This window comes from Sinohyriopsis cumingii, chromosome 17 (genome assembly GCF_028554795.1).
Source record: "Sinohyriopsis cumingii isolate HCF-2022 chromosome 17, ASM2855479v2, whole genome shotgun sequence".
In the NCBI taxonomy this organism is placed as follows: Eukaryota; Metazoa; Mollusca; class Bivalvia; order Unionida; family Unionidae; genus Sinohyriopsis; species Sinohyriopsis cumingii.
This window is the reverse complement of record NC_142977.1, coordinates 91,427,007-91,446,808: the sequence shown is the minus strand read 5'-3', so window position 1 is coordinate 91,446,808 and position 19,802 is coordinate 91,427,007. Positions and strand designations below refer to the sequence as shown.

Genomic DNA, 19,802 nt, shown 5'->3' with positions numbered 1-19,802 from the left:
CAGTCCTTAATAGCTGTTTCATTTATGTTGAATCACGCACACACGAGTTACTCATTTTCAGTGATATAAGCGATCCTACAAATTGAGATAATATTTTTAAAAAGGTTCGCACATTTAATTGTACAAGGCACATAACCGTCATAATTAACATGTTCACGAAGAGTGGTAATAATAAAAGCTAAAATTCTCATATAGATCAACTAAGATCAACATCAGTCAATTTTAGTTTTGTGTTTTAGCTGACCAAACATCATAACTTTCCACACAATGGAAAGCTTGGATGTTTCAGCGTCTCCTATGTTGATAGTCGGTGAATTTGTCTTTCATTTTGTGACAGCAATATAGGCCAGTCAATCATTAAAACTCTGATACTGGCTTGTGATAAAAGGGAATTTTGACTGGTAACTATACCAGTACAAAGGTACCAAAAAAGCCAGCCTCATGGTACCGTATATGTGGCAGCTATCTTCCCCTCTTTATATATCTGACCTTATTCCCTTATTGCCAAGTCATAATCTTTTAGTATTGTTTTTATAAAACTTGTATTCTGAATTAGTTTTTTGAGGACACATTTGCTGTGTAGTGTGTATTTTCATTCCTTCCTTTAATTTAACAATGGTAATTAACGTTGGTATATATGGTATAAAAATGCCATGTGTTCATGCGTGTAAGTTTCTTTTGTGGGAATGGCACTATACTATATGGAGTTACAGCATTCACAGTGATCATTCTTGGGATTGAAATTAGTTGTGGACGATTTTATTGTTGGTTTTTCTTTTTCTTCTGGTTTATATTTTTATTTTTGTATTTTTTTAGAGGTAAAAAAAATAATTAATTTACATGAATTTAAACTTAACATTCTATTTAGTGTAGAAGCAAATTCTTTTTTAGTAATTTAATTATTTCATCACAACAATAATTCACAGGTGATACAACAGAGGACTTTTCTTGTTTAGAAGAAATGAAAATCGAAAACATAATGTAATAATTGGGAGTTTTCTGCAAAAATCGGAAGATATTATGAAATCGGGAGGTTAACATAGAGCGACCCTGAAAATCGAGGTTTTTTTTCTCTCCCGGTGTGAAAGTTGACAGGTATTGTGTAAGGTCACTTACAACAAAGCAAAGTACAACTTAGCTTTTATAGTATTAGCATAATTTTCAAAGCATTATTTCCGAACCTTTATTATTGTATTTTGGAGATATCATTAAAGTTTAGCGCAATGGTGCCCATGATTCATCTCCAACGGATGTACTTAATTCAGCGATTAATGAAACCTACAATGTGGTGGCGCCATTATAAAAATAAGTTAAGTAGCCTAATTGCGAGCGTTGAGTCAAACTGTATTGTTTGTTCGTTGTGTTGTCATACTGGGATTACATTTTAATGAGTTAGATATTTACAGTTTCAAAGCAAAGTAAAAACATAATTACCGGTGCACTGATATAAAATGTCCAATGCAATAATGCATGAATAAACAATAATCAAGTCAAAAGGGAGAGGTAGTGTTAGAGCAACTCACAATTGCTAAATTCTTGTCATCGTTCGATCAAATTATACACAAATCTAAATTAGGCAGAAACAATAAGAAAACGGAAAATTAAATTTATACCATTTCTTTTTAATAATCATGCATGCCAACCTCGAGATAAGTATACATGCATTGTTTTAAATATAAGTTTGCCTAAATAAATGCATTTAGAACTTACCTCGTGCATCTTGAGATGTCTGAGTTGTTGGTTGGCTTATATGCATGTCATATACATTTTAATGTTTATACCTGCTCAGTTTGAGGGTCGGCTTATACGTGAACGGGCTTATATGTGAGTATATACGGTATGTCAGTGCCACCTCTCATTAGCATCCAGAATTATTACATTAGCTAATTTGTTGTATGTTTGCATGACATGTGTATATATTTATCAATTTTCAGTTTGTTCAGGGAGCTGGTGAGATCTGTGAGGCATTGAGAGCAGCTGGATTCTGGGCCGATTTTATTGATCCATCCAGTGGGAAGCCTGTAAGAAAGATACTCATTACAATGTTTGTGTTGGTTGTTGTTTTTTTCCAAATATGTGTTAAGTTAAAGCATTTGCTGACTCAAGAAACATATAGGCTTAAAAATGTTGTGGTTGATGGGTGTGGTGGGGGGAGCAAAATATTTTTGCATTGTACATCAAATAATAACTCTCCAAACCATGTTATTATTAAATGATCCACATAAACTATTTATGTATCACCTATAGAAAAGGACTCAGAATTTCAGACTGTTGCAAAAAGTCTTCAACATTTGCAGAAAAGCAGGCCTTGTGATATTACAATTTAAGTAAAATGACTTACCGTATTTTCGCGTATATAAGATGCATCTTATATAAAATTTTACTTACCCCGCACCCTAAGTGCGTCTTATATTCGTGGGCGTCTTATCTAATTATTTTTTTACACAAATGGAAACTCAGTCAACAATTTTTATAATAAACATTTACTAAAAATACTGTTTGTCTTGATTTAAAATCAATCTATTCATCTTCATCGTCATCAGTTTCTGCTTCAAATCCATCAAAATTTTCATTGAATTCACTCTTGTCGCCGAATACCTCCATAGCCGCTGATAATCGATCCTCATTGAAGTCAGTGGTATCGGATGTCCGAAGAACTGATATCTGCGGCCGGTTCTGGAATTATCCCACGCTTTCTGAAGCCATTGATGATTGTTGTTGTTTTCACTTTCTCCCATGCCCGGAGAACCCAATTACACACCTCTATGTATGTTGCACGACGTTGTCGAACAGCTGGCGTGAAGGTGTGCTTACTGCTAGTCATCCAACGATCCCATTCCTCACAAACAAAAGTCCTAAATGGATGAATGACGGCAACATCCAAGGGCTGGAGCTTACAAGTCAGACCACCTGGTATAATGGCTATGTGGGCCCCAGCATTGTGGATGTGTTTCTGCACAGTTGTCTCCTTATGGGCAGCCATCGCATCGAAAATCAGAAGATATAGCTTCTTGAAAAATCCGCCTATTCTTGTTCTGAAGCACTTATCCGTCCAGGTCTGCATCACCTCTGTATTCATCCAGCCTTTTTATTGCAGACAACAACTCCAGCTGGCAAAGTTTCTCTGGGCATGGTTATCCTTTTAAAGATAACAATGGGTTTCAGTTTTCCTCCTGCAGCTGTGCAGGCCAACACAACAGTTAAGTTCGTTCGTTCGTGTCCCGTGGTATCAACCGCTACTGTCTTTACTCCATTCTCTGCCACTGATCTGCTAGCTGGAATATTGAATGACATTGGAACCTCATCCATGTTGATGATGGCATCATCTGCCAACTTCAGTTCAGTTATTTCCTTCTGAACAAAGGTGTTGTAAACATCCAGTTTATTCTCCCAATCATCTGAAAGCTTCTGTCCAACAGTTGTACGTGCCCGGACTGCAAGGTTGTTCCGTTTCATGAACTTGTACACCCAGTTCCCACTGCCACGAAAGTCCATGATCTTCATTTCTGTAACAATAATTCGAGCCTTGAGTTTCATCGATATCGTTGAAACCGCACGGTTACTGTCATGTTGCGAACGTACCCAGTTGGCAAGATTTTCTTCCAAGTTTGGCCATCTTGCCTTTCTACCTCTACGAGCTCGTTTCCTTGAATTCATCTTCTTACGCTTCTCTTCCTCCAACTTCCAGTCACGTAAATTCACGTGCAACTAAAAATTAGTTCACGTGCAACTAAATTCTCTTCCAGCAGCTGTTACCATGCTCCTTGGCAAACTTGATGACGTTTAATTTAAAATCGGCCATATATGATTTTCGCTTTGTTATCGTGAAAATTTTATAAATGCTCAAGAGATTGATCACTCATTTATTTATGACAAGAGATTGATCCCACGTATACCCTATATACCGGTATATACCGGTGTTTACTAACCCCAGCCGCTGAAGCCTAGGCCTAGCGGCCTAAAGGAAGATAAGATCAAACAATAACCGTTGTGGCCCTGCCTCAAACAATTCTTTGAGCTTCAGCCAAAACGGTCAATGGAGCCTTTTTTACATTAGGTGAGTGATCGAAACATTGGAGATATTTGCATTTATGACAATGGAAAGTACATGTACCGGCAGCCACTTTGATGCACGTGGTTTGAAAATGGATGTTTACCGGTACATATTTGAACAAAACAACACACAGAATTATTCAAAAGATTTTATTAAATTTTATTGGAACAATAATGTAATAGTACTTAAAAAAATAATATTAGATACAGATCAATACCGTAAGTAACTTATAAGTTTTTAAGAAAATCAACGCTGTATCATCTGCAGTCAAAATAGGGTTTGCTCAGTTCGGCAGATGGCGTGGCTGAGTGCATCTTATATTCGTGGGCATCTTATTTAAAATATTTTTTACACAAATTGTCAAAACCCGCGTCTTATATATGGGTGCGTCTTATAATTGGGTACATCTAATATACGCGAAAATACGGTAAATCTAAAATTTACTCAAGTCATATTTTTTTCATATCTAGATTAACTTGTTAGATTGTCAGATCATTAAAGCAAGTTTTCAGCATTTTAGACATTTTGATACGCCCAGTATATTAAGTTTTCATATTATCTGCCCATCTGTTACCAGTTTTGTTTCCACACAGATGACAAGTTATTCGTGATCTAACATTTACCAAACTTTGTGGATGGCATGCACTTGGAGTAAGAAAGAACAAAATTGATTTTGGTTCATAAGGACAGGGATCAAGGTCACTCTGATTGAAGAAGTGATATCATTTCTGCAGAATTACATTAGTTTTTCATCACTGACCTGTACCAAACTTTGAGGATAGCTTGCACTTGGGGTAAGGAAGAGGCATCTAATTATGGGGTGTCAAAAGGTCAGAGTTTACAGTCAATTGAAAGAAGAAAATAGCTTCAGCACATGCATTTTCATGTTCAACTACATTCCTTTACAAAGGTTTTTGTATGACTTAACATATTCCATAAGAAAGAAGCAAGTTGATTTTGAGGTTATAAGTTCAAAGGTCACAATGGCTGAAAGAAGAAAAGTGGTTTCTGCATAACAGACCAAATAACATGAATCAAGTCCATCTGTACATAGTGTGTAACTGATTTTCAAGCTTCAAGACTTCATGAATCCTGTAAAATATGAAGCTCGATTGTCATAATTACAAATAGCTGCAAAAATAATAATGAATAACAACTGTATTTAAACCATTATCAGAGCAGAAGTGTGCATAGATACATAAGTAGTTCCTACCTTTCTAATGGTATGGGCCTAAAACTTGTAGTTTTCTGTGGTACATTATGCAATTTTAACCTATCTGAAGGCTTGTTACAAAGGTTTGGTAAACATTTGTGGTGATTGTTCCACTCTACAGTATTACATATTTTTGAGTGAGGGACAGGGTATAAGATGGAGTTATGTATTTACAACAAGGACAGTGGCTTACTTCTATACTGCTTTCATGTACTGTAGCTGAAGTATCTTTATATGTGGTATTAGGTTAAAATATGCTGTCTAATCGAAATGGCTGCTTGCCTGTGCTCATGAACGGAATTAGTCCAAGGTATATAAACTTGAACAGTTACATATATAGGGAAAATTAATTTTGCCAGAGTAGACGATACTAGTTCCTTAAAGTGAAATGTTGTTGTTGTGGGGTTTAACGCCATTTTTCAGCACATGATAGGCTATGCATGGCGGCCATTATTAATGGTGGAGGAAGAACCTGGGAAGAACCACTGACCCACTAGAAGCTACTGGCAAGCTTTCTCACATACCTACATTGGTATGGATGTCTACAAAATGTAGTACACATATTGGACCAGTGGTCTGGATGTCTACAAAATGTAGTACACATATTGGACCAGTGGTCTGGATGCCTACAAAATGTAGTACACATATTAGACCAGTGGTCTGGATGTCTGTAAAATGTAGTACACATATTAGACCAGTGGTCAGGATGACTATAAAACATAGTACACATATTAGACCAGTGGTCTGGATGTCTGTAAAATGTAATAAACATATTGGACCAGTGGTCTGGATGTCTATAAAACGTAGTACACATATTAGACCAGTGGTCTGGATGTCTTGTAAAATGTAGTACACATATTGGACCAGTGGTCTGGATGTCTGTAAAATGTAGTACACATAATAGACAAGTGGTCTGGATGTCTGTAAAATGTAGTACACATAATAGACAAGTGGTCTGGATGTCTGTAAAATGTAGTACACATATTAGACCAGTGGTCTGGATGTCTGTAAAATGTAGTACACATATTAGACCAGTGGTCTGGATGTCTGTAAAATGTAGTACACATATTGGACCAGTGGTCTGGATGTCTATAAAACGTAGTACACATATTAGACCTGTGGTCTGGATGTCTGTAAAATGTAGTACACATATTAGACCAGTGGTCTGGATATCTATAAAATGTAGTACACATAATAGACAGGTGGTCTGTATGTCTGTGAAATGTAATATACATAATAGACCAGTGGTCTGGATGTCTGTAAAATGTAGTACACATATTGGACCCATGGTCTGGATGTCTATAAAACGTAGTACACATATTAGACCTGTGGTCTGTATGTCTGTAAAATGTAGTACACATATTAGACCAGTGGTCTGGATGTCTGTAAAATGTAGTACACATATTGGACCAGTGGTCTGGATGCCTATAAAACGTAGTACACATATTAGACCTGTGGTCTGGATGTCTGTAAATTGTAGTACACATTAGACCAGTGGTCTGGATGTCTATAAAATGTAGTAACATAATAGACCAGTGGTCTGGATGTCTATGAAATGTAATGCACATAATAGACCAGTGGTCTGGATGTCTGTAAAATGTAGTACACATATTGGACGAGTGGTCTGGATGTCTATAAAACGTAGTACACATATTAGACCTGTGGTCTGGATGTCTATGAAATGTAATACACATAATAGACCAGTGGTCTGGATGTCTATGAAACTTTGGTCTCGATGTCTGTAAAATGTATTACACATATTAGACCAGTGGTCTGGATATCTATAAAATGTAGTACACATATTAGACCTGTGGTCTAGATGTCTACAAAATGTAGTACACATATTAGACCAGTGGTCTGGATGTCTGTAAAATGAATTACACATATTAGACCAGTGGTTTCTAAAAGTGTAAAATGTCTATAAAATGTAGTACACATATTAGACCAGTGGTCTGGAGGTCTGTAAAACATATTACACATATTAGACCAGTGGTCTGGATATCTATAAAATGTAGTACACATATTAGATGTGTGGTCTGGATATCTATAAAACATAGTACACATATTAGACCTGTGGTCTGGATGTCAGTAAAATGTAGTACACATAATAGACCAGTGGTCTGGATGTCTGTGAAATATAATACACATAATAGACCAGTGGTCTGGATGTCTATGAAACTTTGGTCTCAATGTCTGTAAAACGTATTACACATATTAGACCAGTGGTCTGGATATCTATAAAATGTAGTACACATATTAGACCTGTGGTCTAGATGTCTACAAAATGTAGTACACATATTAGACCTGTGGTCTGGATGTCTGTAAAATGAATTACACATATTAGACCAGTGGTTTCTAAAAGTGTAAAATGTCTATAAAATGTAGTACACATATTAGACCAGTGGTCTGGAGGTCTGTAAAACATATTACACATATTAGACCAGTGGTCTGGATATCTATAAAATGTAGTACACATATTAGACCTGTGGTATGGATGTCTGTAAAATGTAGTATACATATTAGACCAATGGTCTGGATATCTATAAAACGTAGTACACATATTAGACCTGTGGTCTGGATGTCTGTAAAATGTGGTACACACATTAGACCAATGGTCTGGATATCTATAAAACGTAGTACACATATTAGACCTTTGGTCTGGATGTGCTTTTTGCTGTTCACAGTTCTTCAGCGCTTATATTATGTAGACATTTCCATTTGTTCTTTATTTTGTTTCTACACATTAAGTTTTCCACCATCCACTGTTATGAAACTTGGAACGAAGGTTGCATTTGAAGCAAGACAGAAGGAAAGTCATTTCATTGTAATAACTTCCATTGCATATCAGATGCCTTGTTCAGACTTTGTAAATAAGCCGAGAATAAGATGTTTGTTTGTGATCAGTGGTCAAGAAGACATGGACTGAAAGTATGAAACATTATTATATGCTCTTGTTTTTCTCCGTTAACTTTACATTATCAGAATCGTTCAATATTTTACGATATTGCTCACCTTCGTATCGCACCCACGTGCAGAACATGTGTGCCCAATAGTGTATTAGGAACTACTTTGTAAACAAATCATGTACTCTCGTGTGTCAGACGCTTTACGTTTTGGTTGATTAAATTTGTTTCTGAAGAACTAAAGCAGATGTTTTGTGGACTGCCACATACCAGCTGTTTTGCTACATTCTGCGTTAACTTTTTTGATACGGTGTTTCAGATTTTGGCGATAGACACCAGATTTCATAAAATTGCTTGGTGCCTACAAATAACATGCCAGTTATAAAGGCATAAACTGTCTCCTTTAGCTGGTAATAAGAATGGCAAAAAGTATACTTACAGTTTTACATTCTGGATTTCCTCAAAATGTACTTTCTTAGTTCTGCAAATCCAATTTACATAAGCCATGTCATGAGTTCTCAAGCTTGATTACACAGTTCGAAATTGTACTGTAATTTCGACTATATAAGTATATTCCAATGCAATTACATCCTCCTTACTGCACTGAAAATGAAAAAAAGACATTAAATTCAATAGCGTCTTTTTGATAATTGCAGTTGAAACACTTTATATTTTTGCCACATTATGATTTCAAATAGTCAGTGACAGAACAAACACACTTGCAGATGTAAACACGCCTCTCCCGCACTGCTTCAATCTGATGTATTTCATGTACAATTTGCACAGATGAATCCAGTCCATAATCACGAAATTTCGTAGAATCGACAAAAATACCAAAATCTATTCATTCTAGATCAAATGGATAACTTGTTGCAATGCACAGTCATTCACAATATGACTCCAAATTTCAATTTTAAGTCGACAAAAACACCATTTTCTTTCGAAACTTATGTCTGATGCGTGACAAGTTCAAATTTATCTGGGCGGAGTTATGTGCGCATTATTAATATTGTGTAATGATGAATCTGTGCTTGTGTAGATTGCAATACAGCATACATTCAGTTACTTTGCTTTTTGTAGTGTATTTGTCTATATAATAAAGTTTTAGGTAGAATAAGAAAATGAGCATATAATAAAAAGGTTACTGCATTTGTATGGGAAAATATGAACTCGTTTTGTCAGATGGATATACTGCACTCCCAAGGTCGTGCAGTATTCCATCCAAAAAACCTCGTTCATATTTTCCCATACAAATGCAGTAACCTACAACTATTTACACCAAATTACTAAAGTTGTGTACCACGTGCCTTGACTAAATGTTGCATATGGCTTGCATTCGAGACAAGGAAGACACTTGTTGATCTTGGTGCTAAAAGGTCAAAGTAAGAGGGACTTGGAGAAAGTAAATGTCAATTCCTGTGCCAAAAGCCATGACTAATTTTGTGGATGGCTTGAATTTGGGACAAGAAAGACACCTATCAGTTTTATTCATCAATAGGTCAAAGTTCAAGATCACCAAGATGCAATGCAGAATAATGGTTTATGTTGTATGGCATATAATGTGCTATTTAAGTTACTCCTGTTCAAGTGTCTGTCTTTCCATTGTCCATCCATTATTCACATTTTCATTTTCAGGCAAAACTCCAAATTTGTTCAAGATATCTCTGTGAAATTTAGTACATTTATAAGACAAGTGGTTTAGATGTAACTTTTACTATTCACAATTCGTCAGTTTCAATATTTTTAATACGTTTTTGCTACAAATCTCTTTTAGTTGATCCATCATCTACACTTTTCAGAGCAAAACTTCAAAATCGATGAAGCTGTCTCACTGAAACATGATAGTTTGGCAAGCATAGTTCAATCAGCTTTTAAAAATCCTTGAATTAGAGGGGTTACCATGAAAACTTCTTGAATAGAAAAAAAATTAGATTATTCCTTCAAAAGTCCTTGAAATTGTTTTTAAAAAATCTGCTTGAATTTTGTTCAAATTATTTTGGAATTGTCTTGAGGGAATTCAATAAGTTAAAACTGAATAAATTATAAATTCAGAATTGTTTTCATGTATACAGTAGAAAAGATGATCCAGTAAGTTTCAGTAAAACACTGTAAGCATTAAAAACTTGCATGTACCATCTGCCCATACAAAGGCTGGATTTGAAGAACATTATATTTCTATCTCCCAGGGTTTGTTACATCATAATCATAATTCTAGGAATATGATTGGTCAGTTATCAAAAATCGAGCATTTATGTTAAAAATTATTCTGGTGCAGTGTAAGAACTATAACAAGGTCAAACCTAGGTCATCTGACTTACAAAACTGTATTTTAAGTTACATGATGACAGGCAATACACAAATAGGCAAAACAATAGTGAACAGCCTCCATTTCCAAAGTTAAATATATTAAAAATAGTCCAGATACATAAAATGATTTTATTATATGTAGAAATGAGTTTCCATGTTATTTAATACTGAAAACTATCCACCAAAGGTAATATATCAGTCATTGTTGTTTTGTTTTTTCAATCCAAAGGAAGTAATTGCTACAAGAAGCTGTTTGTAAGCAATTGTCTGCATAGCAAACAATGTCAGCTAACTGATTTTTGTGTTTATCTTTCAACAAAAAGTTTTTGTAAGGTTTTCTGGGTAATAAATTTATTACATGTCTGCCAAGTTTGGAATATATGTCCATCAGGTTACATACAGGTGTATTTAGATACATAGATTTTCCTGCATTAAGTATATTTTATACCAAGTTGTAAATATTGTCAAAATTAAGGATGAATATTCCAGACAACTCTTGGACAAAACTGGCGACTGTGTGATTTTCCTTAATGTGACCCACCAAGTGGGGACTGCTTTAATTTACTGGTTGAGAAATAATGGTGACATTGATGTGGAAAATTCATCCTGTATGAATTCTTTTGAATGACAGATTACAAATAACTCAACATTTTTTTAAAAATTTGTTTTAATTAGTGAATAAAACTAGACAAGTGTTTGTAAAATGAACATGCCTTCACTTCTCACTACAGTCCAAGTAATCCAGAGAATTCATAAATTTTGAAAAAATCAAACATTACTTAATTGGCATGAAATTTAATCATCTACAAATGCATTGAAACATTTGTCAAACAAGGTTTTCAAAACAAAAGCTAGTTCAGAAAGTAAAAAAATGTGTAAAGAAGAGTACCTTAAGTGGCATATAAAACATACTGTGCAGAAACTATTATTTTATTATTAGACTTACCATAAAAGCAACCTCTGACCTCTAGACCTCTGAGTCAGTAGGTTTATTTATTACCTGCTGTGCAAGCCTTGTACAATGTTTATCACAGTGCAAGACTTCTAATCATGTTTGTCAAAGGAACATACCAAGAACAAATATAACTCTGTAAAACCGAGGTTTTGTTCAGTGACAGTGACCATTATCTTTGACTATAGACTCAGTAAGTAGCTTCCATCCTTTAAGTGCAGGTCACATACTTTGGTCCAGGCACATTCGATGAAGAAACCATTCATCCTATTTCAGCCACGGACTTAATTTTTTACCTTTGATCCCAAAATTAATGGGCCTCCTTCTCTCCCAACAAGCAAGTCATCTACAAATATTGGTGATGGTACTGAAATCTGTGCACAACAACAATTTTGCTTCTTTTCATCACAGGGGCCTTGAATTAAGACATTTTGACCCCAAAACAGCAGACTTCTTTACTTCATCCTCAGAGTTTGGTAACATGTGATATAGAACTAATTTTATTGTGTGGAAACCATATTGCATATTTCAGTAGCAGTGAATTTGACTATTGACCTTTTGACTCCAAAATCAATAGGCTTCTGTCTTCAGGTGCAAAACCATTTACAAAGCTTGGTAACCATATATGATGGAGAACTTGGGATATTGCACAGAAACAAAACTGGTAACAGATGGACATCATAACATAATACAATTTGTCTTATTGTTGTTGTTGTTGTAGGGTTTAACGACATTTTTCAGCACACGATAGGCTATACATGGCAGCCAGTATTAATGGTGGAGGAAGAACCCAGGAAATCTCTAGAAAGAACCACCGACCCTCGAGAAGCTACTGGCAAGCTTTTTCACATACCACTTATGATGAGAAGTTAACAGTTTAAAATTGTAATAATAACCAGAAAATGTAATCAAGTCATCTAAACAAGAGTCATCTAGCAATGACAAATCTCCCCCATGTCCCCCATTTGTGTAGAGACTTCTGAGAGTACTTTGTGGTCCAGTACTCTAGTTTACATACTGCTACTGCTATTAGCCTACGTTACATCACTCTCAGCCTATATATGCAGTTTTTCTTAATATAATTTTTTTTAACTTGTCAGAGAGGAAACTAAATTTGTTTCAATGGGAGCTTTCTGCTGCTTTTAATGTTTTAGGAACAGTCTTTTCAAATAAATAAAGTTGTAACATCAGGTATGAGTGGATTCATTACTATCTCGATTCTTTTAGATCTGTTTGAAGTGTACGAGTATGTGTTAAACAGATTTTAGATATTTAAATGTATATTAGAATTTAATAATTGTATTCATTTTTTTTCTTTTTTCAGTATTTGGGTGAGTGCACAAGTGACACCCTTTTTGAGACAGATGAGCGGTACAGGAAATTAGGATTTGAGATTGAAGACCTTGGGTGTTGCAAAGTGATTCGACATCACCTCTGGGGAACTCATGCCTATGTAGGATGTTTATTCACAAATGCTCCTGTTGACCATCCAGTTTTGCTGGCAATGCAGAAAACATAGGAACATACTGTTTTTCTGTAATTGACTGACAAAATTTGCAAGATATGTTTGTTAAAATGTTAGTGAATATTTGTAGGTTGCCGTATGGATGCACCTTGTTATTCAGAACTTCAGCATATAAGTATTGTACTTATTTTATTTGTGCATTGTATAACATACAGTTTGGAAAGATTTTCAGCTTTTTAGTTTTACTCTCCAAAAAATTGCCTGCTTTTCTTGAATTCTCTCCCTTTATTAGAAAATGAAAATATTTCTTGTGAATAAAAATGTTTTAAAATCAAGAGGTACACATAAAGCAGCCACTTATTATTCAGAGTTACAATTGTACGTGTATTTGTTATATTTCTTTCCAATAAATTTTGATGCTTACAATCTGTAAAATGTTACAACATTTTCCTTTTCTTTTTACGAACCCAATCATCACATTCAGTTTGGTTGAATATTGGGATAAATTCTTCAAATTCATATTTATTAAGTGTTATATTTTCTTGTCTTTTTCCTGTTAAAAATTACTTAACAATACACCATTTGGTTCTGAGGTTGACGTGCTTCACTCAGTTCCTCGAGTTTGTATGGATGGTGACAAAATTGTGCCTTGGTATCTTCTTTATGGTGCCAGAAACTAATGATTAGCACAAAAGTTGTTTTAAAGCATGTGTTACTTCTGTTTTATGCCAATAAATGTTAAGTGAAATTTCACAGACAAGGGCAACTGTTTGGCTTTATTATGTGACCTGGTGTTATACCTACATCAGTCTCAGTAGTATTATCATTACATGTAAAATGACCTAATATGTGTATTTATTTGTATGGCTGTGTGCATGTATAAATACAGTGAATTCACTGTTTTTTGTGGGATACCCAGTTTTGTACATTTCAAAGCCACTTCAAACCACAGATTTAAAGACCCAATGATGAGTAATTTATCTTTTGTGAAAACAGTATGACTTGTTTCCCATTTCATGAATTTAAATACTGTCAAAAAGGTAATTTTTCACAAACCATGAAAATTTATACCCATAAAATCTAATGAATTCACGGTTATTTTGGTTACTACTTACAGCTTAGGTGGTGAAGTGTGAGATGAAGGTGATGCTTTATAGTCTATCTTAAGATCTATGAAAGATATAGATATTATGTGCAGAGAATATTGTACTGTACAGTTCTGAATGTGGGAGAAGTACAGGCATGATCCAAATGTTCAAGAGACATCTTGTCTTAGAAAACCCGAAAAGTAATTGCTTTGACTTGTAGTCTCAGACTTCTATCATAATGCTTGACCTGTAGTCTCAGACTTCTATCATAATGCTTGACCTGTAGTCTCAGACTTCTATCATAATGCTTGACCTATAGTCTCAGACTTCTATCATAATGCTTGACCTGTAGTCTGACTTTTGTCATAATGCTTGACCTGTAGTCTCAGACTCCTATCATAATGCTTGACCTGTAGTCTCAGACTTCTATCATAATGCTTGACCTATAATCTCAGGCTTCTATCATAATGCTTGACCTATAGTCTCAGACTTCTATCATAATGCTTGACCAATAGTATTAGGCTTCTATCGTAATGCTTGACCTGTAGTCTCAGACTTCTATCATAATGCTTGACCTATAATCTCAGGCTTCTATCAATGCTTGACCTATAGTCTCAGACTTCTGTCATAATGCTTGTCTCAGATTTGTTGTAATGCTTCAACTTATGGTCTGAGACTTATAAATGCTTTGTGACCAAAAGTCTGTTTATAGCAATCAGTTTTGTATACGAGTATAATTTATATAATTGTCAACATCAAACTACTATAATTCTGTGTCATGGAATAGATAATCTGATGTCATTGCCTAGGAATGAAATTCATATGTTCATTTACATTGTTCATGTAAAGTTTAAATAAATTGAAGAGAATATTTTATGCCCTCTAGGTCATAATTCTTTCTGTCATTTCAAAGTAATGTATTTTTACCTCTCCCATATCTAATCTCTGTCTTTTGTATTTATCTTTCACTTGGAAGCTATCTCTCCCACTGTTAAGTCTTATTCTGTTGCTTTAATTTCCTGTGATACCCAGTGCACATATTTAGGAATTATACGTTGAAAGCATTCAGAAGACAAGTTTAAACTAAAGCTACCCAGATTTATATCAAGATAATTGTATGTGTTTATATTACATTCAGGGATTAACAATTAACCCTGTGTAGAAAAGATATTCATTTCTCATTTCAATTACATTTACTGTAACAGAATGGGTTCTGGAACAAGATTTGTGTTCAGTGGTAAATTTGATCTATGTAATCAGCTTCCTACACTGACAAAAATTTCTTGTAACTAAGACGAGTTTCCCTTAAATACTTTTCTTCACAACAACTTTGTCATTCACCGATGATTTTACTATTACAGGGAATATGTGTGACAATAGAATGTAGAGAAATGAGTCATAAATGTAGGAAAATGTGCATAAGATTTTAGAAATACTTACCAAAATATTGGAGATGAAGCATAGATTGATAGTTTGATTCATTATATTTATTTAGGCTACAGAAGAGCTATTGTACTGCTCCCAGCATTAGTGTCCTCCATATACAAGGATATACACCTGTACAGCCTCAATGATTCTCACCCATATTGGGTGAGAAAAATAATCTATGTCAGTGTTTGCACCAAGACAAGGAAATTCCAGTCATGGGGTTAAGTTATTTGTCTCTCCACTCTGCATAGCCTCATGAGGAGACAATATAACCCCTTGACTGGGATACCCTTTTCTCGGTCCAAACCCCAACATAGATTCTATTAGTCTAACACATGCAACACAGTTTTGTTAACCTTACTTTTCCTATCTCAGTCTGGTTATCTCGGATCTGTTGTCGCAATCGTGGTTTCGACTTGCTAAGAACTGCTTACAAAAAAAAGCTTGATGTCTTGTGCTGTGCCTAATGGAGTTGTTATGAAATACAACAACAACAGATAAATAACAAAAAGACATTCACTCATAAAGCAACTTATGGTCTCTCCAACTTTGATTACACCATACAAAACAATCCGAGATACATACAGAAGTCGAGCTACTTGATAGAGCTCCAGACACAGACAATAAACATCACTGACCACACAACACCTAACTCTCTCAAGTACTAGTGCAAAGTGGGCAAAAACCATAAATGTATTATGCCAAACTGGTTTCTTCTTTGTCAAACACCCACCATCTGCCCCAGATGAATCAAATATTATAATGTGATTGCAAATGAAAACTCCTGCACTTATGAACTATAGTGGTTCATTCATTTTTCCATGTGCTGTTCCACAAAATGATTTCCATTGCACTGGTGATAGCAACACTTGCCATATTTCCACTACAGAAAATGAAAATTTCCAAGAAAGTCATGAATTATAAATTTCCTGATGCACACTTCATTAGAACTGAACCCTGAAGCATATTGTACTGCACAGTATCATACTGTTCCCTACCACAGAACATTTTCCAAATTAGAACTGATGAAAGTTAAAATTGAACTGTATAAAAGATATTAATTATTTATTGTCAATTTCATATGACATCCATTGATTTAATGTGATAATACAGTAATAATATCAACTGAGTTAATATTTCTATTTTCTCATGCTTACTGCTCTGGTGGCCCAGTGGTTAGAGTGTCCGCCTCATATGTGGGAGGTTGCAGGTTTGAACCCTGGCCGAGTCATACCAAAGACTTATACAAATGTTACTAACAGCTTCCTCCCTAGGCACTCAGCATTAAGAAGTTTGTGTTAGGACAGGTTAGCCTGGTGTCAGGATAATGTGACTAGGTGGGACATGATGCTACAAGTCTGTGGCATCACTATAAACTGTGACACTGCAGACATCATAGCGATATGACTGAAACATTTTAAAGCTATGTTAAAAATCCAAATCACACAGCACATACTATTTTCTCATGCATAGAACTTGTGTACTTAAGGTTAACAGGTTGCCCACCCCTTGCCCACATTAACATATTTGACTTAATACACAGTAGTGGCTAAACAAAAGCATATTGCTCAAGAATCTCATTCTGCAGTACTTCCAACACGTAACAATTATAACCTTTTTCTTGATTTATTTTCCTTTTCTACGAGCAGCATATAGAGCTAGATTCTACTTAGATAATTACTCAGATTTTCTTAAGAGTACAAGATCTGATGACCTTTATATTGAGTGATAAGCAATAATGGTACCTGATGAATACTGTTTGAATCTGCAAACTATGTTGCAAAAGTGTAGGGTTATTTCAATATTCTTGGAAAAAATTGGTTGAGAAAAATAATCTGTATCAGTTTTGTACCAAGACAAGGAAATCCCAGTTGTGGGGTTACATTATTTGTCTCTCCACCAAGCATAGCCTCGTGGGGATACAAATAATTTAACCCCACAACTGGAATTTCCTTGCCTTGGTCCAAACCCCAGCATAGATTCTATTAATCTCAACCATTCTGTCATGCTAGGCCCTACATCATAACTACATTTATTCTATACCTTATGGCAAATGTACTATTTATTTGAAAGTATATGTAGTTTATACAATGATATGCCACTATATACATAATGAGAACTTTTGTACAAGCTGTAAATGAGACCAAAATACATTTGAACCTATCTTCAAGAGAACCACTATAATACAACCAACTGGTTATAAAATGTCCTTGATGGCAGCTTGAAAGCTAAACTTCAGTCTGTTCCATGGTCAGATCTTAAATGTGAAGGATGGTGGATTTGAAGGAATTCCATCACGTTCACTGTGCGTTGAGGCCCAACTGAGTCTACTTGCAGTACTAGAGAAGACATACTGGGTGGTATGAAGACTCCATTCCATCCATAAAAAAGCGTCACTAGCACTCCCTTGGACAAGCATTGAACGTATGTCCAGCACTGCTGACTGGTTTGTCCGACGAATGGTTGGCCTGGAAGCAGGCAGTATAGAAGATGGTCCAGCTATCACTGGTATCAGCTGCTCCAAAGGCCTGACTGGACAGACAGATTTCTCACTGAAATCTCCATAAAGGTCCCCATGTTGGAACAGCTACTCAGCCAGTGACTGTGCAGTTTTAATATGCATTAGATCCAATGGATACAGTGTGAACGGTGTGTGGTCAGCCCTGATGCTGGTGGTATACAAGCAAGAATGTCCAGCAATCACAGATACTGGCTATACTAAAAGGCATGGCTGAACAGACAAATTTCTCATTGAAATCACCGGTATATTAATGATATGATTAGACCGACGATCAATCACCAAGATCCCTGTATGAACTATTTGGCTGGACCATTTCAACGAAAAAGTCCATATGCTATTATGGCTGGACTGCCTGTATCAGCTGGATGGATGACGATGTGTGGATGGCCGGTAAAGGTACTTCAGTATTAAGAGTTGGATTTAACGAATCCGCCATGAACACCATACACCCGGACTTAAGGCCCGAAGGCCATGCTCAGACATGAAGGAGGACTTAACATTTTGTGGGCTGCCTAAAATTGGGGAATACTCCCCAATGAATCGGTATTGGCAACAATGAACGGTAGGATGTCTTCCTTGATTTATTCCTTTTTAACTTCCCTTCAATGCCGAGAGGACAATTGCTTTGAATGTGCACTTCATGCATATAGCAAACGGCACAAGATGAGAAAACAAAGCATAGATTAGCAAATTAGTATGTGACTATCTAAAATGGAAACTCCACTGACTATATATTATAAATGCTGCATATCATAAATGGTGTATACAGAGTATAAACAAAACAAGAGTCATGGTAGACTTACATTCTCTTAAGTTGCATAGATATTATTTAAATTGACATTCTGCTGAATTGACAAAAACACAGCAGAAACTAGTAATGTTGAAATTACAAAGTTGCTAAAACACTGTCGTAACAGATCAGTGAAAGTATCATATCAGAAACCTATTGCCCTGTTATGAACTTACGCATAATGTTTAGTTAATAACTAAACCATAATTCTATTAAAAAAATAGCGTGAAATGTGAATAAAGCATAAATATCAAACAGCACCTCAAAATTTCACTAAAATAAAGCTCCATAACGGACGGTGTAAGCGAACAAAGTCCAAGGTACACCAACTCTTAATGACCATGTATAAGGTCAACAATAGCATGGTAAAAGGCGATGTCCTGAATGGTGACAAAATCACTCAAAAATTGGCAGAAATTGTAAAATAATGCATAGAATCTGCAACAGACAGATAAATCTGCACAATAAATCCAAAATGAAAGTTGGATGGGCTCATAGAAACACAAAAAACGGCTGGGATGTTGAAGGATGAATTGTATGTTGTGTGGTCTGTACAACAGCGAAGCTAATAACTAGCAACACCTGGCGGTGCCAAGGGGAGGTAATGGGCAAGAGTTCATAACATAATGTGATTCAGGAACTTATTTGAAGGAGAAATGTCTTGACTGGTATAAATACTCTGAGTATAGAAAAGAGATAAGAAGAGAGGAATAATGTTAAAAAAACTAACAGAGCATGAATTAACTTAAATTTAATTACTGAATTTATACAAAAATAAAGTCATTTTAATTCAGAAGTACAACCATGACTAGTTGAGTTTATGGCAACAATAAATGGGTACAAAGTACTTTCCCCATTATCATAATAGTACCTAAACAGTAACCAATCACTGACAAGTTAAATAACAAAGCTGTTTTAACAGCTGAGTCAAAACAAACTGGTGTACCAGATATGTAAACTACATTCAAATTTAAGAAAGAGCTAGATTTCTGTTTGTATACCCCTACTGCTGTTGACGAGTCAAAGTTAAAAAAACGTGGGATTTTTTAAAATATTTGAACAACTGATATAATGTTATGAA

At 35.4% G+C, this 19,802-nt stretch overlaps 1 protein-coding gene across 3 annotated transcripts in view; it reads left to right on the top strand.

Annotated features, from left to right (window-relative positions):
- The window catches only part of LOC149779414 (cobalamin trafficking protein CblD-like), a 50,697-nt gene extending 37,368 nt beyond the window's left edge, over nucleotides 1-13,329 (top strand). For all 3 annotated transcript variants that reach the window (XM_089940075.1, XM_089940076.1, XM_089940074.1), the window contains 2 exons: nucleotides 1,935-2,021; nucleotides 12,754-13,329. In XM_089940075.1, the coding sequence (XP_089796201.1) occupies nucleotides 1,935-2,021; nucleotides 12,754-12,948 (282 nt within the window). In that variant the 3' untranslated portion in view covers nucleotides 12,949-13,329. The remainder of the gene's footprint in view (nucleotides 1-1,934; nucleotides 2,022-12,753) is intronic.
- The last annotated feature ends 6,473 nt before the right edge of the window (nucleotides 13,330-19,802 follow it).